The sequence below is a fragment of the Colias croceus genome, chromosome 19 (genome assembly GCF_905220415.1).
Source record: "Colias croceus chromosome 19, ilColCroc2.1".
NCBI lineage: Eukaryota > Metazoa > Arthropoda > Insecta > Lepidoptera > Pieridae > Colias > Colias croceus.
In genome coordinates, this window is record NC_059555.1 from 3,621,388 (window position 1) to 3,646,942 (window position 25,555).

Below are 25,555 nucleotides of genomic sequence, written 5' to 3' on the forward strand. Positions count from 1 at the left end.
CAAAACTCAAAAGACAAAAGTCAGTTTCAACAGCTGTCGGTGAGTTCAATGACCGCTCTTACCATGACATCGCTTGGCGCGTTTTCACTTCGCACAGTCGCAGTGCGAATATTACATTGCGGATTGCGGATACAACGTGATAGCTAGATAAGGACTATAAATGTAATGTATATGCGTTGGTCTGAGTTCCTTCAGTATTCAAATATTCGAGATTTACAAATTTTTATTGATAAAAATTATAGACGAAAATATTGTACTAATTTAATTGAAACTTGCAAATGAAAACTATATTTTATAAACATTAAAACTGGTAGGCAACTATGTATAAGGTGGTCTTTGATTTAATCAATATACCTATATTATATTTATGTGATTAATTTATCTATCTTCTCTGTGACCTTTCGTATTATCTATTGAGACCCCTTGAGAGCCCTTTATTTATTTTTTCATTGCAAGCAATTTAAAAGTACGTAATGATCATGGTAATGATCTAAAAATAATTGTTAGTATCAAGTATCAACTTTCAACATAGTGGTTAGTCTTTACATTCGCGTTGTTATGTTAAAATTAATTAAATATCTTGGGTTTAACAGTTATACATAATATTGTTAATATAAAAATTTGATTAAATTAAATACTACTTACATAATAATTTATCTATTTTATTTTACATTTTTATTTTGATTATATTATCTTCGTCATTTTTGACGTCATTCAGACAAGGTCTTAAAATCTGATGAATCTTGTTTTTTTAGGGACATATAGTTAAGTACTGCGTATGTTTTTCATATCTAAAATTATAGAGTACATAGGTACCTAACTGATAATCTTCTTATATATAAAAATGAATCGCAAAATGTGTTGGTAAGCGCATAACTCGAGAACGGCTGAACCGATTTCGATAATTCTTTTTTTATTATATTCCTTGAAGTACGAGGATGGTTCTTATGTAAAGAAAACGTAAACATGTACCACGGGCGAAGCCGGGGCGGACCGCTAGTAATAATTAATAATTATAGTGTGGACTTGCGGTTTTTCATAAACATTCCTGGGAATTTCGTTAAAATGCTTATGATTATATAATTATTTTGTCAATAATATTCTCTTATTTACTTTATAATGAGTTCAATATTCTTAACATGCGTTCTAGAGATAAGTCCGGATAAATAGGAGAGACCGACAGACAAACATAAAAATAACTTTGTCTTGTGTATAAGGACCCTATAACTGGGCATTTAGTAGGTATACATAATTTAAAAAATGTTAAGAAGTAGATAAATCGCATAGTACAAAATATAGGTACGCAAATTTTATCCAAATAGGTACCTACAATCTACATATAAAAATTAAACATTTAGATTAAGATAACACATAATTATATTGTGTAATTAACTAGATAAATTGAGGATAAAGAATAAGTAATTAAAAGAAAGTTCTTGAACTTTTAGCTATAATAACACAATAAACAATATTATGATATCTTCAAAAATAAACGGGTTTCCTTCGAGTGTATTTTATTTAGGGACACTAAAATTTTAAATTACCAATGTTACATTGTCGTATGGTAATTGGTACGATGGGGAAGGCGTACGACATTCACATAGCGGTCGACCTCATTTTGATCAACTACACGTGGAGGGAACATTGAGATAATATTACTACGTATGGAGGAGACACCACGAACAAAATCTTTGCGCCATTTTTTTGCTCTAAGTTTTAAAAATTATTATCTAGTTAGGTACTTATCGATGAAATTTATTCCTTTGCACTTTTCCGTATTATTTGTATTATTTGTGCAATATCGTAACACACACGAAGGCATATTTGATGCGTTTCACTAAAAAATGAGCGTACAGTTACGCCATATGGCGTATGTTGAGCGGAACATATGTGATGTAGGCGCGGGTGTCGTCTCCATATGTAATATGTATATCTCAATGGGAGGGAACTCGATATTGTACTCTTATGACGATTCACGAGTCACGAGGCGGGAATCTTACAACAGATATAATATTATGGACATTTATTTGCATAATTCTTTAATTCAGAAAAACTGCAACGTGTGTATGATTGACTGCCCTAATGAAGTTTTGACCAATATATTCGTTAATATTGCTGTTTAGTACTTATAATATTTAATACCTTTTGGGCTTTAAGCAGTACTTAGTAAGAAATAACGACCTTCATTAAAGTTATAATTATAAATACCTATGTTGCCTACGTGTTTCCTAGGTATATTTTATAGAAAACTGGAATGTTTTACTTTTTTGTAGTTACTATTTTAAAGCCTAAAGTTTGTTAAAATTACTTCAAATTCTAATACCTATTATTCGTTTGATTAATTTTTTGTACCTTGTAACTAGTTTATAATTCAATTATACATGACGTGTTACCTAATCTTGTTGTACTCAATACGAAGGGCGAATTATAATATTGATTATTAATAAATCACCACAGCTCAGGTTTTATCGATTACTCGAAATGTTATCATTATTTAAATCATATTATATAAAAGTAATACCTAGACGTGTTGTTGACGCAATTAGGATATGTTTATTTGGCAAACAGCTTAGGGTGTTAATTATGATAAAAATAGGTAAGTCTTAAATTATCTATCGAGATATGTATATAAACAATCAGATTTTACAAGTACCTAAGCGACTGATAAATAAATCCTCTTTACGTTAGCTGAAAGCTATGGGACACCCTGTAAAAATGATTGTATAGAGATAGACGAAGACACACAGACAGCAGTAAGAAATATGAATTTGCTAACTTTATATAAAATGTTTGTTTTAGAATTAACCTCTATTTTTCGTCGTATTGTTTTTTTTACACTGTTTTTTATAAAGGCTGCTGAGGCCTGAGTCATAGTTTTGACTTATGTGTGAAAAATGCAGGCGAAATACGTCATCAATTTTCCTTATCTTAATTCATATTATAATCATATAAGTCAAACTTACCTTAACCTTATCTATTAGGTACAAAGTTTAAAAACCAAATTTATAGAAAATTATGTTTTACGACGATAGGTAACTATGCTTCAAACAAATAATATTTACAGGATATTTTTTTTTTCATTTTAAAGCAGTATATAATATAGATAGGGAGGCGAGGTAGCTAAATGGCGTAATTCAACGGCGTCGTCGAGACTTATCAAAATCGAAAGAGAAAATAATTTCGAAAAGAAAAGCTTCTATGGTAAAAACCATTTTAGCGGTGGGTTTGGCATGTACGGATTTTCAAAAATGTAAAAAAAACAGTTACTTGGGCATTCTCGAGCGCGTCAGATATTCATACTACGTATGCCCCAAGTCCCTCTGATAACAACTGTATACTAATCTGCCGGTTTGCGTGGTGGGGCTAGGCATATAAATTCGTCAAAAATGCACAAAAAAAAATTTACTTTAGCGCGTCAGATTTTCGGAAGGGGTGTTAAGTAAAGCCCCAAGGAAGCTCCCCTTAAAAAAACTGACGATTACGACATGACGATAAGTTATGATGAATTTTTGAAAATGCAGAAAAAAAGAGTCCTTTTGAAATACTCGAGCGCGTCAGATTTTCATAGGGGAGGTTTATCTCGGTATCCTGAAAGCATATTTTCTTAATCTGACAAAAATGTTGGGTTCTCTTAATCTCACCGAAAAAGGTTTGTGGGTTTCTTTTTTTTAATCATCGTTATTTCATATCAATTTTTCTTAACTCCCTCAGTTTTCGAGATATACACAAAAAACCGGGAGTTTGAGTTTTTACGATGCTTCAAGTAAAAAAAGTTTTAACTTTGGACAAAAATGAAAAGAGACCTTTTTTTGTAAAATAAAATTACCTTTTTTGTTTATTTAAACTTTTTTTTTTTGTAAAAAGTAAAGTTCGCGACTTATATGCTGCAACACGTTTTTCGGAAGATGAAATGGCTCCTCCAGACTTCCGGTCATGCGGAAACCGGCAGATTTTGTATTTTTAATAAGTTTTAGATTATATTCTTCAAAATAAAAATAAAAACAATCGCGCTCGAGAATGCCGGATTAACGTTTTTTTTTTTTACAAGTTCGCGACCCTATAACTCGGCGGCGTCAAGGACTTATGGTCAGATTAGTTAAATTTAGTCTTAAAACACTAAAATCAACCCCCAATATCTTAATCTGACGCGCTCGAGTATTTCAGACTATCGATTTTTTTTTTACTAATCTAATCGTCTATCCTAGGCGCGCGTCACTACATATAGAGCTAAATAGTTAACAAGGTTGTTCTATTAGGTCTAAAGTATCTCTCATATCTTAAACTGCCACGCTCGAGTATTACAGAAAATTAACCTCTTCGCCTCCCTATCTAATAGGCATAATGTTAGTTTATCATCATCCTCATCAGCCCATTACGTTCACTATGCTACTAGTGCATTATATGCATTATATTTTAAGCATAGTGCATTACATGATGTAAGTTTACTTAGAAACAGATTTAACAGACTCAAAGGTAAAAAATAAGGCAAACTGCAAAATAGATTTATTTTATTACACAACCCACATTATAACTTAGTATATAAAAATAATGGTATATACTACTACCTAATAATTATCGTCGAAATTCATTATTGTCTCTATGCTCCCCCTAATCTTCGAAAAAACAAGATTAATATTCACAGAACATTAATTTCTTTTAGAAAAAGCAATATAACTTATCTCTCTAGGTTACTCTAGCTTTTGATCGATAGCACGCATCGATAGTTATTACCATGTTATTCATTGAGATATACATATGGAGATGACACCGCCTATATCACTTATGTTCCGCTCAACATACGCCATATGGCGTAGGTAACTGCACGCTCATTTTTTATTTGTTATAAATTGAAACGCATCAAATATGCCTTCGTGAGTGTATTGCACAAATAATACGGAAAAGTGCAAAGGAATAACTTTCATCGGTAAGTAACTACTTATAATAATTTTTAAAACTTAGAGCAAAAAAATGGAGCACAGATTTTGTTCGTGGTGTCTCCTCCATACGTAGTAATATTATCTCAATGATGTTATTACGTATTGTTACAATCGCTCTCATACGTTTTAAAAAATAGTCTGTGGTGTATTTCTATATTTAAACATATGCACGCTTAATAAAATATTAATTTTCAACTTAATTGACTTAAAAATGTTTATTATAGTGCCACAAACTTAACTGACCCGGTGGCAAAAACTGGAACTACGTGCCGCCATTTTGAAATGTCACATTTTCATAGACTTTTCCTTGGACTTTTCATACGGAATATTTTGTTTGTATAAAAAAAAATCGACATCAGTGACACCGTCACCGGGTCAGGTATGTTTGTGGCCTGTGTTTGTGGCACTATACAAAGGTCAAATAAAAAAGTTTATTAAAATAGTCAATAGTGAAAAGAGACAATTACTATCACCACAGTATACTTAATAGAGCTTCGTACCATGTTTCTTCCTTTCGAGGTTTATAATATTCACTATTAGGCACAGGAGGTGTTGAGTCAGTTGGATCTTCTTTGAACATGTCGGAGTATGCGTGCGAAAGTCCATACCTCCACATTACAACATATGGCAAATATTTGCCCATGAATATATAGAAATTAAATTGGAAGTTTAAAAGAGCTCTGCCTATGAAAGTCGAGTAAAAGCTCACGACTACGCTCATGAGGGCCAGTTTATATTTCGCCTTGAAGGAAAGTTGTTTGTAGGGTGGGGAATTTTCAACGGTCTCATAGTCCTGCAGGTACAATAGACGAGGGGGTCTTTTTGCCAGTTTTAAAGGACATTTTCCCATTAACTCTTCTGAATCGACACCTGAAAATAAAAAAAATAAAACAAATTTGGTATAATATCGATATGATTCTATGGTGATAGACGTAAATAATTTGCTATCGATTTGAGGTCGATCGGCAAGATTAAATGAAAAGTATCATATTTACCCGTATTAGATGGCTTTCCAGCAAGATGCTTCTTTATTTTTTCTCTGAGTGCAAAGAGGTCTTGCTCAGTATAAACATAGCCGGGAACATCAGAAACATATCGAGCCAAGAATATAAGGGATTCCGCTTCTATAGCTGGGTGCATAGCATACATTCCATCAAGCATGACCCGGGAGGAGTGCTCGAAATATTCTGGAACATTTTCCATGCAAGGTGTGTATACACGCTGCTGGATTATTTCGCACATCTTACGCGTTTCTTCAAAGGTTTTCCGGCAAATGTTGTACCTGTGAAATGATAAATTATGTTTATTAAGAACAAAACAATCTCACCATGCTGACTTTGTTAGATTATGACTTGATTTCATGATTTTGGAGTGGTTTTTAGACTGTTCATACAAAATGTAACTACACTAGTAATTAGTATATTGTCATTATTCAGTCGTACTTATCTTCCAAGCCAATCATCGCCCCAAGGACGCTCCAAAAATGATTAAATGCCTCCCAATCTCCCGGCTTCTGTTGCATTATTCCCAGCTTCTCAGGTTTCAGGATCGTGGCACCAACAAACCCAAATAGAGTTAAGGAGATATCCCGTTGGGATACAGTTCCCTGGCGCTTTAATTTTGCTACTCGGTCAGCGCGGGCATGTCGGCTGCGGACTGTGTGAAGTGATTTCCATGATCTGAAAATATTATAATTTGAGAATTTTTTAAAGAATGTAAATTATTTTCTCTATACAGAGTGTCCCACCGTCGGTATTCTAAGCTTAATGGAGTTTATAGTTTTGCATACGCTGAGTACGTAAAAAATACTTATAAAACTCCAGATGCATTTTTTTTCAAATTGATGAATTCTTAAAACTCTTTGTGTACGCCCCTAACAAGCAACCCGCAGGCCGCGAGAATTTGAATGCTAAAAAAATCAAAGACATGACAAGACATGGATTATTAGAATACCCTCTCAATGTTATTTTGTACTCAGGTAGAGCAAGTTAGCATTTATTTTAAGATATATTTTATTACTTAGGCACAAAAAATCAATAGTACGTATACTTTTTGTGATCAGCATTTTTCCCACCATTTTTGCTTACTACGAAAATAAATAAGTACTAAAATGTCTCCTTATTTGTGGTTCAAGTCTTAAGTTTGTTTTAAAATATTAAGATACTTTTTGCAATATGATGTTAAATTAGATTTATTGTATTTGTAAGGGTTTACTAACTTAGCATTATTGAACAATAAACACGTTCGAATATCTTTATTCCCTATACAAATTAGATATTAAGTAGCAGCAGAATACTCACTTGCTCCCTGGCTTCAGTTCATAATCGAACCAAGTCATAATGTGTAAAAATGTAGACCAATAGCGTCTGTAAGCTGTAACCTCTGAGTTGGATCGGTTTGTGCCCACCAATACTTCCAGAATTGTTGGAATCGAGAATACTGATATAAGTCCCAGAATCATAGATATAGACTGCCCGAACAAGAAGTTTTTGATGAATTGACGTCCTCTGAAAAGTAAATTACATTTTATTTTTGTTTGTTAATGTCGCAAGTGGTACTGGTAAGTGGTAACTGGTACTGTACTGTACTTATATAGTGTTTTATACTGTGGCAAACTCATAAATGTCTGAATGACAAAATATTCCTGTATACCTGGAAATCTATCTTCATCTATATATTTTTATTTTCATTTTGGCACTAATTGCAGTTACATTCCATCATAAATCATAATATTAGCTCAAATTTAAATTCGAGAGCAATAAATCCTTTGAACGCTACTCAGGGACACAAGTTATAAATAAGCTCTCGGCTTATATTTGAAGTTTTATCACACATTTTCATGAATTCAAAATTTGAATTTCAAATCGCACTTACAATGACTCGTGCTAGCTGACATCGAAGGTTTTTTTACGTGAAGTTCTTCGTTAAATTATTCTTTATCCCTCAGTTACATGTAGCCACCACATCTCAGCTCAAATTAAATGTAGTATGTATATAAGTTGATATTAATAGTAGTGTTGCCCAAATGCAAGAACAAGACGAGACTTAGCCAGTCTTGGTCTTGGTCTTGCGCCAGTACACCTGGTCTTGGTCTTGGTCTTGGTCTTGCGCTCCCAGTCTTGGTCTTGGTCTTGGTCTTGCAGCAAGAGTCTTGCAAGTCTTGCAATTACCTATTAGTCTATTACTATTTATTAAAGTTTACTTTAAATCTTAGAAAAACGTATTAGAATTGGAACATTGTGAGCTTGAATTAACATAGCCATAGTAAAGATCAAGCAGATTAATAAATAACTAAAGATTTGATAAGAAATTCGAAAAATCAACTGACCTATATGTCGTTTTCCATGGAATTAACTTTTTCTTAATAAACATTTATGATTTAAACATTTGATTTTTTTTCATTTAAGCTGACATTTGCTAAAACATGTAAAAAACAAATTAATTACAATAACTTGACTGTATTTTAAAGAACAATACTTATCTGTTTAGAAAGAGATTGAACCCTCAACTTATAAGAAATTTAATAAAAGAGTTTTACGATTTATCATTTATTTGAATAAAAACAAAAACATATAAGTAATCAATATTATAATATATACTTACTAGAATGAATTAATATGACATCTACTACCTATCCTTACCATTTTATCCTAATCATAATACTACTTGCGTGATCAGTATAATGTATTCATTTTCATTCTAAGCACTCTGAAACTTATTATTCTATGGAACACCTGTAGGTACTCTTAAAAAAAATCGTGCATGTTTATACCTACGCCCTATGGCGGCAATCAAATAGTGTCAAATGTTATGATTTCGGCGTGGCGGCCACGATTGTTTTAGATTTCAAAAGAAGCCGCCAAGTTTTTCGGAAGTACATGTATCATAACCATGTACTTCCGAAAAGCGGCAAATTTCTTTGAGAAGTAAGTACAAAACCTTTGATGTCGCATTATCAAAGTGCCGATGGTTAAAACATAACTATGCATGCACTCAGTTTGATTTTAATAGATATTTTTTTTATTCGCTATGTTTATGGTAGTAATGCGCATAGGTCCAGTTTTTCATATTCTTTGATACAGTTTTTTGCGTCTCATAGAATTCCTAAGCGTACCTACTAGTTATACACCGAACTGTTACACCTAACTACTCAGTGAAATAGCGCTAGGTCCTAGCTGCAAGACGCAAGAGTCTTGCAGGCTAAGTCTTGTTCTTGCTCAAGTCTTGCACGGTCAGTCTTGGTCTTGGTCTTGCTAAAATTACGCGGTCTTGTTCTTGGTCTTGGTCTTGCAAAAACGCAAGACGCAAGACCAAGACTGCAAGACCAAGACTGAATTTGGGCAACACTAATTAATAGCCATTCAAAATTTGTAAATTAGCTTTACAAAACGAACATCTGATATAACAATAATTATAGATATACGAATGTATAATAAATAATTACCAATGATATCATTTATGGGAAGTAACTGGATCGTATAATTAAAATTAATAAAAACACAATTTTCAAAATATGTATTAAGATAATATTGATGATAACTTTGTGATAGAAGGATTATAAATTATTGTAATTATAATCTTATAGATGTGAGAAGTATCATGAGTTTTTTATTTATTTTGATACCATTTTAAGATCTAATTAGATGAAGAAGGAAGGCTCCTGTCAAAGAGCCTCTGGAGTAGGAAAGATAAAGGAATATATTATTTTTTGCAGCCTTGGCACGAAATAACATCCGTCAAAATCCGAGACATAATCAAAATTTGTATTAAGATAATAATTAATAATAACAAGAAAATTATTATCGACAATGACTCATCAGTTTGTTAAATAAATAATACATATTATAAGTATAGGCGGTTAAATTATTATCTACTTACATGTAGGTATTAAAGAAATATTTTGCTAACGCAAAAAGTTTTAAAGTTAAATGTACATGTTAAGAAAGAATGTTTATGTATTCTTTGTTGATATGTACATTTAATTTTACCCATATTTTACCATTGTACGGTTAACGTAGTTATTAGATGGAGAGAGAGAGAGAGAGTTTTCATCTGTCCATAATTCCACATTATGAAGGATCCTTGCATTCCTTATTAAATTTTCATAGGTCCTAAATTTATACAAAACTAGATTTGAGCCCGCGGCTTCTCCCGCGTTTTCAATCTTCCTTAATTAATAGATTTCCGGGATTAAACCTATCCTTTGTGTTAATCCAAGTTACCCTCTATATGTGTGCTAAATTTCATTATAATCGGTTCAGTAAAATTTACGTGAAAGAGTAACAAACATCCTCACAAAGTTTCGCATTTATAATATTAGTAGGATCAATCTTGGATCAATAATATTAGTAGGTAGTAAAAGAACACTGGAGCAGTGGTGGCTCAGTGGTGAGACCTCGGACTTCGAATCGATAAGTCCGGGGTTCGAGACCAGGCAAGCGCGCACGAATTAAATTGATTTTTCAATAATTTATCTGCGCATGTTGTAACATCACCACTGCTCGAACGGTGAAGGAAAACATCGTGAGGAAACCGACATGTCGAAGAATTAAAAAGTTCGACGACATGTGTCATCCGCCAACACGCACTTGGCCAGCGCGGTGGATTATGGCCTGTACCCTCATAGGAGGCCCGTGTCCCAGCAGTGGGAACGTATATGGGCTGATGATGATGATGATGATTGATGAAAAGAACACTAAAAAAACTCACTGTTCATGTTTCTGTTTATCGAACCAGTCGGGCAGCTTCATCACCAGGTCTTCAGCTTTCACAGAATCCGACGGAGTCTCATACGCCTCGGCGCTGAAGAGATTCTCCGCGACCTCCTCCACTGAAAATAATTATATTAATTTTTAAGCAAGGCGTAATTTTGTAGATATTTATTTTAGGTTAGGTATTTATAACATTTGAAGAAAGGTAACAAAGGGCATTGAAACTTTCTGGCATATCAAACCCGCCGCCATTTTGATTTTTTTTCAAAATCGCGGCGCACGATTAAAGTGATATGTATGGATAGAGGATACATAGACAAACAAAAAATGTCTAATAACATAGTACCCTAAAGCGTCACATTACCGAGATATTTGGAGGTAAATAACGGCTTATTGGAAGAAAGTAGGTAGACTCATTACATAAAAACATACATACATTACATAAAAATGTAAGTAATGTAATGAATACCTATTTTCTTCCTGTAATAATAATAATCTACCTGGGAGTGATTATTTGGAGATAATATTATGCATATAGACACGTATTATGTCTATTTTTAGTGTTTGTCGTACTCATAAGTGAATATTTACCTCCAAATATCTCGGTAATGTGACGCTTTAGGGTACTATGTTATGAGACATTTTTTGTTCGTCTATGTGTCCTCTATCCATACATACCACTTTAATCGTGCGCCGCGATTTTGAAAAAAAATCAAAATGGCGGCGGGTCGATATGCCAACGTCCATACAAAAAGTTTCAAACCCCTTTATAAATCCCACACATCGTCTGTTTTATACAAGTTAATCCATACTAATATTATAAATGCGAAAGTAACTCTGTCTGTCTGTCTGTTACTCAATCACGCCTAAACGACTGAACCAATTTGCATGAAATTTGGTATGGAGATATTTTGATACAAGAGAAAGGACATAGGCTACCTTTTATTGCGAAATATGTACCACGGGCGAAGCCGGGGCGGACCACTAGTAGTACATATATAAATTATAAAACAAAGTCGCTTTTTCTGTCCCTATGTCCTTATGTATGCTTAAATCTACTAACTGTATAATTTGATTTTTTTTAAGGTTTTATATAAAGCAAGCGAAGCCACAGGCGGAAAGCTAGTAAGTAAGTTATCAATACTAAAAAGTATACAAGTTATGAGTGACTGTACTTTGTGTGAACTAACTATAATATTACTAGCGGTCCGCCCCGGCTTCGCCCGTGGTACCTACATGTTTAAACTATCCTATCTCTCAAGTTGGATCGAACTGCACATGGTGTGCGAATTTTATTATAATCGGTTAAGTGGTTTAGGAGTCCATTGAGGACAAACATTGTGACACGAGATTTATATATATTAAAGATAAAGTTTTTATCTGTTTGTGTCTTCCGTTTCAAGGATGTTCTTTCATAATTTTATATTTTCCGGTAAACATATGCAGTAAGTAAATATATATATATATTGTTTAATGATGTCTATCTTGACGTATCTTGATGATAAAGAGTAAAGAAAACGCATCTAGGTACATGCGTTTTCTTTAGTCTTTATTTTAAAAATGCATATAATTAAATTAATTTTAACATTTTTAACTCACATTTAACATACGATATAAAATTAAATTGATTCCCTTTAATTTGTTTAACTTTCAACAATTAAAACTTTGAAATTAATATGGTATTCATGTACATAATTTCCGCATTAAGTTTATTAAACTATTTTCTTATGCAAAAACTTGCAGAAATTGCTCAATTTAGCTATTATCGTTATAATGTCCATTTTACTCCCTTTTAAGTGAAATTAAAAAAAATATTATTACAATACTAAGTAATAGATTATAAATTATTGTAGAAATTATAAGATAGATATATTCAATAAATATACCTGTTATATCTATTATGTTCGCCTGACTTTCCATTTGAGAAAATAACAGGATGCTAACTAAGTAAAAAACAACTTTGAGGAAAATAAAGATTTATTTTCTTCCCTTGCAGAACAATGGTAGCTTTACTCATTGGTTACTTTTTATTAGTGAATTCTAAACATTATTTCAAACAATAACCATTACAAGACCTTCAATCAAAGAATTGATACGTTCGCATTTTGTACAAAAATTATAATTAATATGATTGTATTTCTCTTCATAGTGTTATTTCAACAGGCTCATAGTGATTGGGTAAGTAAATTATTGGGAGAAATCTGTATTATATGCCATCAATATATTTCTTTATTTCAAAGGAAAGGTTTTTTTTCATGTCTTAAAAAATTTAAAAGATATCTCACCTTTGAATATCCTAAGTCTCTACGGTTTGAAAATATTTGATACACATGCATGTTTTTCAGATTTCAGAATGGCTCACACCTATTCAATATTATAATCAAAAGTAAGTGTACCTATCAGTTAAAATTTATTTAATTTTATGCAGCACCACAAGCTTTTTATTTAGGTTTTTGTTTAGGTTTCTTTTCCTTGTATCTATACGTAATTCTTTAAAATTAGTGTTTTACCACTATTCCTCATATTCCTAGAATACTAAAGCGACAGTAATGCATAAACGACAAATATTGCTACTTATAACTAGTATCTAGGTATGGCAATCATAACCCGTACTTATTTAACAGTACAGAAAACCAAGCTATGAAAGCTAAAGAACAAGAACTAGTTGATGTTTTCGAAACAACTTTGAGACAAAGTTTTGAAGATACGCAGACGATAGCATCTCCTAGAAAAGAATTCGCTTTCCAAGAACCTGACTATTCAATGAATACTCTAAAGTTCAGACTGGAATCTACAATACAAAGTGCTAAAGAATTAGCCGATACTTTGAAGAGACAAATAAAGGAAATTGAAGCCAAGGAGAGATTACTAAAAGAAGCTATCGTCCATGGAAAGTTAGTATTTGATTATATATTTGTAAGGAAAATTTTATTGATAATTTTGTGTACACAAGTATTTATTAATAAATTCAATATTTTATGATATAAAAATACACTTATAAAATCAAAGTAGACGAGTTATGTACTCGTCTACTGTGATTTCATAAGAGCTATCTATGCTTATTAAATAACTGCATGACAAGCATTTTATTATATGCCTCCAAAAAATGTTTTTCCTGTATGTGTATAAAATCAAACATTAATTAACCAAGTAGTAAAACATTTATTAGCGCTGATGCTAACGCTAATCATTATGTTCATTCATTTAAATTCAATAAGAATAGAAAAACGTATCTTGAATAATCAGCTCTATCAAGTTATTAGAGTGATAGACATTGTTCAAAGTTTAACTTATGCATATCTATATCTGAATCTTTTGCCAAGCAAATACAATGTACGTGTTTAGATAATTTGAGCATATCAAAACAATTTCCGATAGAAAACCCCCTAACAAAATACATTCTAATTGAGAAATGAGAACCTTCTTCGTTTTTGGGACGTTCAACGTTCGCGTTGTTTAAAATATTCTAGGCACAAATATCATGCCACCATTTTCCTTCTTGTATAATTTATATAAATAGTGTTAGTAGTAGAAGGACACGACAGTAATTTGTAAAATTGTGTTATTATTACTTACGTATAACGTAGTTTTTATAGGGAATGACTTTGCTTAATAGCATAGTATAAACGAGGCTTTATAATTTAATTTCTAAACAAGAGCTTATTTTCTAAATTGTCATACAATTTTAGTAATAGCAGTATTTTTCAGAACGTATTTTTTTTTCAATTAACACTATATTTAAAGGTTACATGCAAAATTATAATAGGTACGCACAACCTATAAAATTTGTTGAAATTTACATGAAGGTACTTATTATCTTTTCTTGACTTTGTTTCCGTAGATCTGGTGTAACAACCCTTACAATAACGAGCTTAGACAAAATGCCCCGATCCTATATCATTCGGGATGGATTTTGGACAATCTGTAGTGGCATGATACAAAGCCCAATTTCGGCGCCTACACCAAACATTTTTAATGAGATTTTCTCAACACCACGCTGCATCGGACAAGAGGTAAACTTCTATATGTATTTTAATTAATTCTGGACATTTAGTTTTTGCTTCATATTCATACCAGTTTGATTTAATTTATGGACAAAAACCTGGGATGAAGAAAATCACTCACAAGATTAAAAACCACGTAAAGTAATACTTAGTATTCCAGTGTCTGTTTAGATAAAATAATAGATCGAGACTGCTGCAACATACAAAATATATTGTGACGATATAAGTAAAATAACGCATCATCCATCCATATCTATTATACTACAGATTCGGTCCATCAAAGATCCTTGTGCCTTCAACTCTATCATTAAATATGAAACAATACCCACGATGCGACGATCGACGTATGAAGAAGACGACTATTTGTGCTTAAAGACAAACTTTAATAGCACCTTGGAACATTACGCATCAGTGCCGAAACAAATGGTTAATGAGACATGCAAAAGAGGTACTTAAATAATTTATTCTTAATTTATTGTATCTTACTGGAATAACCTACCTTTCAATGAAATAAATGAGATGACTCGACAATCAGAAATTGTATCAAGAGTAAGCAAAATCCTGCAAAATCGCGAGCGCTCTTTTGAAAGTGAAAAGTGCTCTACGGTCTACGGCGCGGCCGCGGCGTAGCAAATCTGAAATTATTTCGGAATACCGAATAGACTCACCGTAGCAGGATATCATCAATCATGTGAGATTAGGGGTACATAATAATTACTCTGGTGCACCGTGCACCTTATTTTTTTAGCGTATTGTTATTTTTTATTTTATTTGTTTATATTAATATTCTGCTCCATATATAAATCTGTATCTGTATATTTTCTTGTCACATCATCTTATAAATTGTTCACTCGTTTTATATATGTAGTAAAAAAGAATAAAGGCGATACCATGGAATTATATATTAAAATAGCATAACACTTTTATATTTGTTACAGGATTGGTCAAAAGTTTAGCCGATAACATATCCAACTGTGGCGTACGAATTCTTCTAGAATATACATATTACCCAAATGGAAACTATTTGGGAAATTTACCTCTAGATTACTGCACAGAAGACGATGGATCCTGTAAACTGATAGTCGCATGGCACCTTTCAAATACAACTATAGAGAATTTCGATATTTTAAATAATGATAAACTATTTAAGAAAACTTTTATGAAGACTGGCTCATTTGCTGAATCTATTATTTAATAGACCGTATATAGATACCTATTTTGTACCTCAATTTTTTTTTAAAGTGAAACTTTTATTACATCGTCTCAAACTTTTTGGTCTGTGTAGCGCATGTCGCGTGACGCACGATACGTACGATAAAAAATACGATAATTTTTAGTTAAATGTCTATAATGTAAAAAAAAGTTTCACTTTTTCCGTGGTTTCATAAAACCACACAACATTTTTATTGTATACCTACTCATGGAAAAATAGAAGAATTACCGTAGCAATTGCTTTTATTTTTATTTTAATGGCCATCAACATACTGATGACCATTATGTATACAAACAACACGTATACGTGTTGAATATATTTATAGCATATAATTATTTAAACAAGTGATAACTGCGTTAAAAACAACCGACTTCAAACTTGCACTTGCAACATTTACAAATACAGACAAAAATGCTCATAAAATAAAAACTACCTATCCGAATAAAATTTTTATGGGACCAATTCGACACCATCCCGCATCGAACAAAAAAAAGAATCACGTAAATCGGTTGGGAAACCTCGGAGTAATCGGTGTACATACATATAAAAAAAAACATACCGGCCGAATTGATAATCTCCTCCTTTTTTTGAAGTCGGTTAATTAGTCCTTGATCAAAATATGAAACCCCGCACTCCACTAATAAAGAAGTTAAAGTTTGTATATCTGGTTGGTGAAAAAATACAAAATACAATCTATACAAGGAAATAAAAGCATTATTTAGAGAGCTTGATGGTCAGAAGGGTGCCGGGTCTGATGGAATACCTGCAATTTTTGTCAAAAAATGTCAGTCTAGTTTAGTTATACCCTTACGTTTACTCTTCCAGCGTTCCTTAAACGAAGGAGTCTTTCCTAAATGCTGGAAGGAAGCTTTAATCATACCTATACACAAAAAAGAATCTAAAAATGAAATAACGAATTATAGAGGTATATCTTTACTTAACATATTTGCGAAAATGTTAGAAAAAATTGTACATAAACACCTATATAGCTCAACGATTAATTGCATCCCTTCCAACCAACATGGTTTTGTTAAGTCACGTAATGTCACAACGAATTTATTAGAGTTAACACAATTTGTGAATCGTAGCATGAATGAAGGTGTGCAGGTGGACGTGCTTTATACGGATTTTGAGAAGGCGTTCGATAGAGTCAGTTATAATATATTAATTCGCAAGCTATACGCGGTTGGCATCAGAGGGAATCTCCTTAGGTGGTTAGAGTCGTACATTCGAAATCGTAGTCAGTCTGTTATCTTGGGAGGCTATAGATCTGACTTTGTTGATGTTACTTCCGGAGTCCCCCAAGGCTCGCACCTCGGTCCCTTATTGTACAATATTTATTTATTTGATATCGATACTTGTTTCAAAAATTCAAATTTTCTGCTTTATGCAGATGACAAGAAAATTTTTAGAAAAATCTCAACCCCTCAGGACTGCCTCTTGCTTCAGGACGATCTTAATAGGCTTACCAATTATTATAAATTAAACAAAATATCAGTAAACACAAATAAATGCCAAAAAATAACTTTTTCTCGAAATAAGGCCAATAAAATTATATGTTTTGACTATAAAATTAGCAACGAAATTATTCCATCCGTTACGTCAGTAAGGGACCTAGGTGTGATCCTCGATGACAAGCTTAGTTACCGCATGCACATTGAATTAATATCTCAAAAAGCCTATAAAAATTTAGGATTTGTTTTGAGGCAGGCGGAACCCTTTGATGATTCGGCATGTTTGAAAGTTTTGTACTACGCATATGTACGTAGTATTCTAGAGTTCGCCAGCGTCATTTGGCGTCCAAGTTATAAATGTCATTTAACTAAATTGGAAAAGCTTCAAAAATTATTTGTGAATAGAATGAAATATAAAAATAAACAATATGATTTAACCTATTCACAAGCTTGCTCTTACTATAAAATCAATACCTTGGAGGATCGTAGAGACGTAATCGACCTTATGTTATTGTATGATATTGTCAATAATAACTTTGATTTTCCTGTTGCTTTAGAATACTTACAATATCGTGTGCCATCACAACGTACTCGTCATACGCCTCTCTTTAGTGTGCCAGCAACCTCTACCAATTATCTCAAACATTCACCCTTTCTGAGAATTCCGAATAATTATAATAATAAATTCTCCTTTGCAGATCCCTTTCAATTATCTCGCTCTAAGTTTAAAAAAGTAATACTGCAGCTTATTTGACCAAAAATTGTAAAGAAAATAACAAACAACACGCACACACTCACGCACACTTGTACTCATATATTGTTACCAATTGTTACCTTTTTATTTAGCTATAATTATAGATATAATATAGGGTTTGTAATCGTTAATATATATTTCTTTACTTTGCTCACTCACAGTATTATGATTGTTATTGGTGTACCTTTTAATTGGCGTATTGAAATGTTAATGTTATATCTAGTGTAAGATTAGCTGTAAGGTACCTGTACATAAATAAATAAATAAATAAATAAATATACAAAATATAATATCGAAAAATTTTTAAACTATTTGTTATGGTAATGAACAGGAAAACACAATTATTTGAAAACAAATCGTATTCAAAGTTTCTGCACCCAAATTGATTGGTGAATGTGATTTTTAACCTATTTAAAAAAAAAGGAGGAGGTTATTCATATTATCATGTAGATACCTAATTTATGATTGAAGATAACATCACTCATTATTTGTTAAAATCTTGTTTATATACTATTCATATAAACTTATACATATTGATTAAAGTAATACTGGATTCGACCAGTGTTTTTTACACGCTTTATATTAGCTTCACCTGTATGTTTGTAACTGACTTCTTTGGGCGCGATTTTGACCCACTTTAAACGGCCAGATTTCGTTCAAACTTTGTAGATTTATTGAGGACCGATGACAATACACTAATTTGATAAAATTTTCTATTTTTTAGTTCGGTTTTCTATAAAAAGCGTGTTTTTTAGTTTTTTTTAAACTATTATTATTTTATAACCAAGCTCTACATTTTCTCTCTAGGCAATCATAGCAATGCTTTATTAATAATAGCGTAGTTATGTACAAAATTAAAATATCGAAAGACCATTATTATAACCATATATGTAATTATAACCATTATGTATTATGTAAGTATGAAGGATTTGCTTGGATATCATATTTTAGATACACCTTTCCGTGATCCTTGTTATGAATATTACTTATATAGAGTTGTGGATATAATCTTTTTTAATATTATAAAGCTGAAGAGTTTGTTTGTTTGTTTGTTTGACCGCGCTAATCTCGGAAACTACTGGTCCGATTTGTAAATTCTTTCGGTGTTAGATAGCCCATTTATCGAGGAAGGCTATAGGCTATATACCTATCATCACGCTAAGAACAACGGAGCGGAGCAATGCGGATGAAACCGCGGGGAACAGCTAGTCAAAGATAAAAGAACTCTTTGGGAATTTTGGTTCTACATTGATCCAATATCACATAGATAGTAGGTACCAATGCTTAAGTTTTTTAAGTGTCACAAAACGACATTAATGTATTCACGCGACTCTAAATATTCGACAAACACCATTAAGATTGTATCATACTTTACCTTATTTAACCCTGTGCAACATAGTTAATCTGCCATATTAAATATCGCAAGCAGTTATAGTGGCCTCAACAACTACTTACGTAAAACAGGATTTTAAAGAAAAGTAAAAAAACAAGTACATAAATAAATACCTATAACTATATATTCAAGGAGGATTCAGTTTTTTTAATAGTTCAAAAAACCGCATCAAAATTATTTGAGTAGTTTTAAAGATCTAACTAATTCTAAGCATACACAACGTGAAGCTTAAGGCCAAGAGACTATAAGGGACAATCCACGTCCCTTTAAACCACCTTAAACTGTTAAATATTAAACTATGAATGGTTTGGTTTTATAATATACTTCGTGTGTTGAAGCAAGAAGAGTTTATGAATTTTACGTCATAAAAACTTTAAATGTTAAAAAAGGTCACGTACAAAAATGTATACCTACAAATTTTTACACAGGTTTATTAGTGGAAGTTTATAGTATCAATAAATAAAAATAAAACCGGTTGGCTAACTTTGTGTTTAATAAATTCGTAGTTAACATAAAATTTGACACCAACATTAATTATTTTATTAGCAAACATTCCGAATTTTTTCAAACCTATTTTCATTTTGACTTTTCGACATTCCCGTATTTTCGTACTAAATATTGTAAAAATAAAATATGTGTGTTACAATTCCTTTTTTTAGACCCTAGAAGTCTAGAGTACCTAAGCCTTCCATTCTAAGAAAATATACGTACCTACTTCTCATTATTAATACTCTTTCAATGATTGTCAGGTTCACGTATAATTATGTATTAGAAACTAGGTTTCCGCCTGCGGCTTCGCCCGCGCAGTCAAAGAAAAACCCACATAGTTCCCGTTCCCGTGGGATTACCGGGTTTACATAATTTTCCCGGGATAAAAAGTGGCCTTTCTCGGGTATCAAAATATCTCCATACCAAATTTCATGAAAATTTAGTAGTTTAGGCGTGATTGAGTAACAAACAGACAGACAGAGTTACTTTCGCATTTATAATACCTATTATTAGTATATTAGTATGGATTATTACTAGTTTTTCATAGTCTAACATTATAATGTTATTATCAATAGAAACCGTAATTATACTATGTACTTACTAGAATATTACCTTTTTATGTGTTCATAAACATGCAATATAAAGTTACAAAGGTGATAGATATTTATTATTTATGTTCGAATATTACCTAAGAAACGAACGTAATTTATTTGGGAAATATAAGGTATATATGTATAAGTATAAATATATATATGTATAAGGTCATGTATTTTTATCTGTAGTCATATTGTGATTTTAGAGTTAATTTTTATGACCTAAAATTAATAAAACAAATGTGTACCTAGGTACTTATAGGCACCAGGGCACCAAACAAACCTTCTTTTGATTTTTAGTGTGATTTTGGTATTTAGTATTTATTGTAATGAATACAATTTATTTAAACTAAATATTAATAATAAATGTAGTTATGTAGAGATTAGTTAGGTTCATATATCAGACGAATAAACAATTTAACCTGGTGATGTAATATTTAGATAATGGACATAAGTACCATAATAGATAATATAATATACTAAAAAATATACAGGTATGGGTATTCACATTATTCCATCACATCAATCATCCATTAATCATCAATTCATTATTCAGCATAAGAAGAAAGCGCTCATTTTCTCGCAGTTTTTCCAATTAAATCCAATCCTTGGTGATCACGATTGAGTTTCGACTTGTATAATATTTTTAATTGAAAACCAGAATTTAACAATAGCGGTTTAATCCAGTAAAGTGAAAAATATCGATAAAATTTTAATTTTTAAAAATAAATACTTACCACTCAAATCCATTGTTGTAACCAACAAACTTTTTCACTTAGATTTTAAGGTCGGTTCTAAAGTACGTTCAGACACGTTTGCTTCCGTAAATAAATAAATACTGTATGGATTTGTCCTAATAGCAAGTATGTCAAGATTTGAACATTATCAAGGTGAACGCGTACCTAGGTACGACTCGCAGCTCGCACCGCCGCGATTCTGCACGATACAATGAGTTGTGCGATTACATTAAGATATTCTATTAATTATTGATAAAAAAACTGATAATAGTTTGATAGGCATTATATAATCCTATAATGAAAAGAAACTCACTAAGAGATCATTTTAAGAATACTTGTATCCTTACTGTACCATCACAGTATAATATATTTAATAATATTTTGCATGTACACAAAAGCTCCGACTTACACACAAGAGTAGGAGATAGACACGATTATGGCACAAGGAACAGGAATAGAATAATTGAAATGCCATTTTTCCGATTGGCTAAAGTTAAAAATTCATTTATGGGTCAAGGTGCTTTTACAGTAGAATTCCTCACAATATTAAAGAGTTTAGTAGGTAGTTCTAAATTTAAAACTTATATAAAAAATGTACTAGTTCAGAGAGCGTACTACAGTATTCAGGAATATATGGACGATAAAAACCCATGGAGGGTTATCGCGTAAAAACCACAAGACAGTTCATTGGCATATTATGATATATTATGTAGTTAGATATAAGTTTCATATATTGTAATATTTACATGATGTTAAAAGAGCAACTATGGAGTTTCTTGCCGATTCTTCTCCATAGATACTGCTTTCCGAATCGGTGGTAAATGTTAAAAATACTTACCTAAGTAATGACGATTCGAAAGTGCTACTAAATAGTAGTCTAATTGAATAAATGAATGTTTGAGTTGAGTTTGAGTTTGAGTTAATGCTCTATTATAACATTTATAGACATTATAGCAAATACGGCTTTAAAATGTAATTAATTGCATGCAATATAATAGATATTTGAAAACAGTGAAGTTTGTATCAATGTGAATCGTTGTTATTGTTTCATTATGTTATTATCATGTTATAATCAAAATTAATCGTTAAATCGATGCCCCCCGCGAATAATCCGGTAATCGTAAAAGTGTAAATGTCCAGGAAAAATAAAAAACCATTTTTCCTTAAGAGGCCTACACCACCGAAACTAGCGCCACCGAACATTTTATTTTTTTACTCCTTAACCAGATCAAATTTAAAAAATCTAGCTGGGTACTTTGCTAGTATATTACTTGTAGTATTTTTGGTATTACTTTTCACTATTCTAACTGTTCATTATTCTAGAGAACTTTTGATTACCGCCAAAAGTGGCCACTTTTGGCGGTAATCAAAAGTTCTCCTAATTTACCGAATGCAAAATAATGAAAAGTAATACCAAAAATACTACAAGTAATATACTAGCAAAGTACCGAGCTAGATTTTTTAAATTTGATCTGGTTTAGGAGTAAAAAAATAAAATGTTGGGGGGGCGCTAGTTTCGGTGGTGTAGTCGCCTTAAACCTAATTCCGCGATCTTGACCAGCATCCACTTGTTGTTTAATGGAGTTATGAATTGTTATATGTGTGTACTGTGTATGTTATTGTAATATGCCTCAACAGGGCGATGTTATCGCAAAGCGATAAAGCCCTTTAAAAAAAATTAAAAAAAAAAAAAAAAAAAAAAGTATCAGAGACTTTTAATATCGCATATGGAAGCTAATTTTTTCAGCTATCTGGTTATTTCAACAAAATTTAAGTAGTCCCAAGGGTTTCGTTATAATTTAGCTGGATGCATTTTACTATACTAGTGTAGGTCAAGCTCTGGTCAGTAATGTCACTTACGATATTGTTCGTGTAAATTTATATTTTCGACGGCAACAGTAAAATCTTGTTGCGCTAATATTCGTGTTATTTGTTTTGTATACTGAACATTTGTAAAAATCTATTATTAGGTTATTCGATTGTTTAACAGTAACGTACATTTTATTGTTATAACTATTACTGTTTATTCGAATAGTTTACTTAAGTATTATTTGATGATTATTATAGTATATTTTATGAAATACAGGACATTTTAGTAAATGAAACAACTTTGGATTGTTTCTCAAAACACGATAGTTATTATTATCATAAAAAATAGACACTGCACTGAAGACACGACTATTACACATGATTACACAATCATGAAAATTATACTATGGTCCTATTACAGTTAAAAATTTAATCAGAATCTCACAGAAGGCGAATCCGCCGTGACCAGTCAGTACTTGTGTGGTGTGGTGTGTGATGTCTATTTTCCCGACTACCTTGTATGCAGCAGCAGTGCTTGGAAAAAAGAGCTTCGTGACTCCGGCCGTTCCTCCTGCATCGTATCTCCTATCCCATTCGCTGATCGTATCCAGTCTCAAAATACGCTTGACGAATGAAATAGGACACAGATCGTAATCCGGTTTCCTCCTCAACCCCAGAGCGGCCTCCTTGGCTAACTCGTTTGCCCTTTTGTTCCTCTTAAGCCCTGCGTGCGCCTTAATCCAAAACAGGGAGACCTCCCGCCTCTGCAATGCAGCTTTTCGGAGGGCCGCCCGTGTTTGCATAGCCAGGGGATGAGGGGAACTCAGGATAACCGCCTGGAGCGCCGATCTGAGTCGCTGAGGACACTGACCTTTGCCGCTCTACTCTTGCAGGCTATGTCTACTGCTCTCCTGAGCGCTAGGAGCTCAGCCTGATAGACGGTACAATACGGAGGCAACGCAAGCTAAATGGCCTTTGTCTCGGCCTCACCTTTCCATACGGAAAGAGCGGCTCCGACTCGACCCTAAATCTTGCTGCCGTCCGTATAGAGTTAGAGTATAGACCCTGTGGACGTGGCTGTTAACCACGTTGGCATAGGTGTCCTCATCTATCAAGCCGAACCCCAGCTCTACCTGCTCTGCCGGATGTGGGTGCTCAATCGCGGGTGCCATTCGTTCCACCTCCCTGTCCCTCAACACCGCCGGGTGCGACACACCCCTCTTGATTTCATAAAGCCTCGAAGCTTCGAGTATCCTGAGATCAAGAGGGAGAATCCCAGCCAACAGCATCGCAGAGTTCAGGGAGACAGTCCGATATGCTCTGCAGATCTTCTGGGCAAAACCCCGTTGAACGGTGTTAAGCCTCTTTTGTACCCCCATCTTTTCCGCTGTGGGTGCCCACGCTGCTGATGCATATAATATAGTTGGTTCTATAACTGCGATATATAGAGTCTTAACTACTTGGGGGTTAAGCCCCCAACTTACTCTAGCTGCTCTTGCTAATAGCTTATAACGGGCGATTGCCTTTTTGCAAACGCTTCCGACATGGGTGTTGAATGTCAGGCCGCCATCAATAGTAAGGCCCAGTATCTTAATACTTTCGAAATATTGGATGTCCCCATTACAAGTCGTGGCCTGTCAAATTTTAATTTTCGTGTCGAGAACAGGTCTTGTGTGGCGCGAATTTTAGTTTATTTCTGACACCCTATTCGTCAATTTTCCTCAATGTGCAGTTTGCCTTCGTCTCTACTTCTAAAGCAGTATCTCCATCAAACACTAGCACAATGTCGTAGGCAAAAGCCTGACAAAACACATCCATCTCCTCTAACATCCATAGCAGAGGATCCAGCAAGAGGTCCCACAGGAGCAGCCCACCTATGGAACCCTGCACGCACCCCTTAAAAAACGTGGAAAGATTATTGGGTCCAGGAAACCCCACGTAGTGCAGGACGTAACTTTTATCCACGTGGTTCACGGAGGGTTAAACTGACCGGAACGTGGTGGTGATAGTGCAAAAAAATCAAACAAAATTGACTTTAAACCCATTAGGTAATTATTATTTTATGCAAAATAGATTTGTCACATTAAGTAGGTGCTTCCCGTTCGATGTTGGAATCAAGCAAGGAATCAAGATTCAAGTCTAACTTTTTTTCTGACTTCTCTATTCGAATCTCGCTTAGGAGTATCCTAAGTGAGATTCGAATAGCAATATGTAGATAATATAAATAATAACAATATTATGTATCTATGGAAATTTATAGGTAAAGGCATGGTAAAGGCAAGTTGGTTGTCAAATTATTTGTCTTCTTTGCAATTATTATTGATGAATAATTTTTAGGTAAAGTTTTTAGGATTTTGTCTAAAAAATCTTCGAAAATGTCGAAAAAGCCGCAGCGATCACAAGCAAGAGGTGTTGTTTATAATGTGTATAGAAATTAGAAAAACATTCGATGAAGAAGGGT

The 25,555-nt window shown here is 33.0% G+C and overlaps 2 protein-coding genes across 3 annotated transcripts; one reads left to right on the plus strand and one right to left on the minus strand.

Annotated features, from left to right (window-relative positions):
* Positions 1 to 4,927: 4,927 nt before the first annotated feature.
* On the minus strand, positions 4,928 to 21,484 carry LOC123700297. Its single transcript, XM_045647480.1, has 6 exons — positions 21,286 to 21,484; positions 10,647 to 10,767; positions 7,238 to 7,444; positions 6,380 to 6,616; positions 5,933 to 6,219; positions 4,928 to 5,807 (listed from the first exon to the last, which is right to left on the minus strand). Exons 1-6 carry the CDS (start codon positions 21,296 to 21,298, stop codon positions 5,407 to 5,409), a joined length of 1,266 nt encoding a protein of 421 aa, XP_045503436.1. The 5' UTR covers positions 21,299 to 21,484; the 3' UTR covers positions 4,928 to 5,406.
* LOC123700298 lies at positions 12,696 to 15,932 on the plus strand. Of its 2 annotated transcripts, none has more exons than XM_045647481.1 (6): positions 12,696 to 12,826; positions 12,994 to 13,034; positions 13,273 to 13,542; positions 14,490 to 14,661; positions 14,920 to 15,100; positions 15,591 to 15,932. In XM_045647481.1, the coding sequence occupies exons 1-6, from the start codon at positions 12,776 to 12,778 to the stop codon at positions 15,845 to 15,847; spliced, it is 972 nt and encodes a 323-aa protein (XP_045503437.1). In that variant the 5' UTR covers positions 12,696 to 12,775; the 3' UTR covers positions 15,848 to 15,932. The 2 variants fall into 2 exon arrangements, with proteins under 2 accessions (XP_045503437.1, XP_045503438.1); XM_045647482.1 differs by lacking the exon at positions 12,696 to 12,826 and adding an exon at positions 12,909 to 12,942 and having other exon boundaries at positions 12,973 to 13,034.
* Positions 21,485 to 25,555: the final 4,071 nt, after the last annotated feature.

Bases quoted from the DNA above. Each gene is read 5' to 3' on its own strand.
- LOC123700298 (XM_045647481.1), top strand. From the start codon at position 12,776: ATGATTGTATTTCTCTTCATAGTGTTATTTCAACAGGCTCATAGTGAT. The intron at 12,827-12,993 runs GTAAGTAAATTA...CATGTTTTTCAG, and splicing joins AACAGGCTCATAGTGATTGG to ATTTCAGAATGGCTCACACC. The intron at 15,101-15,590 runs GTACTTAAATAA...TATTTGTTACAG, and splicing joins TAATGAGACATGCAAAAGAG to GATTGGTCAAAAGTTTAGCC.
- LOC123700297 (XM_045647480.1), bottom strand. The intron at 6,220-6,379 runs GTACGACTGAAT...ATCATTTCACAG, and splicing joins ATGATTGGCTTGGAAGATAA to GTACAACATTTGCCGGAAAA. The intron at 5,808-5,932 runs GTAAATATGATA...TTTTATTTTCAG, and splicing joins TGGAAAGCCATCTAATACGG to GTGTCGATTCAGAAGAGTTA.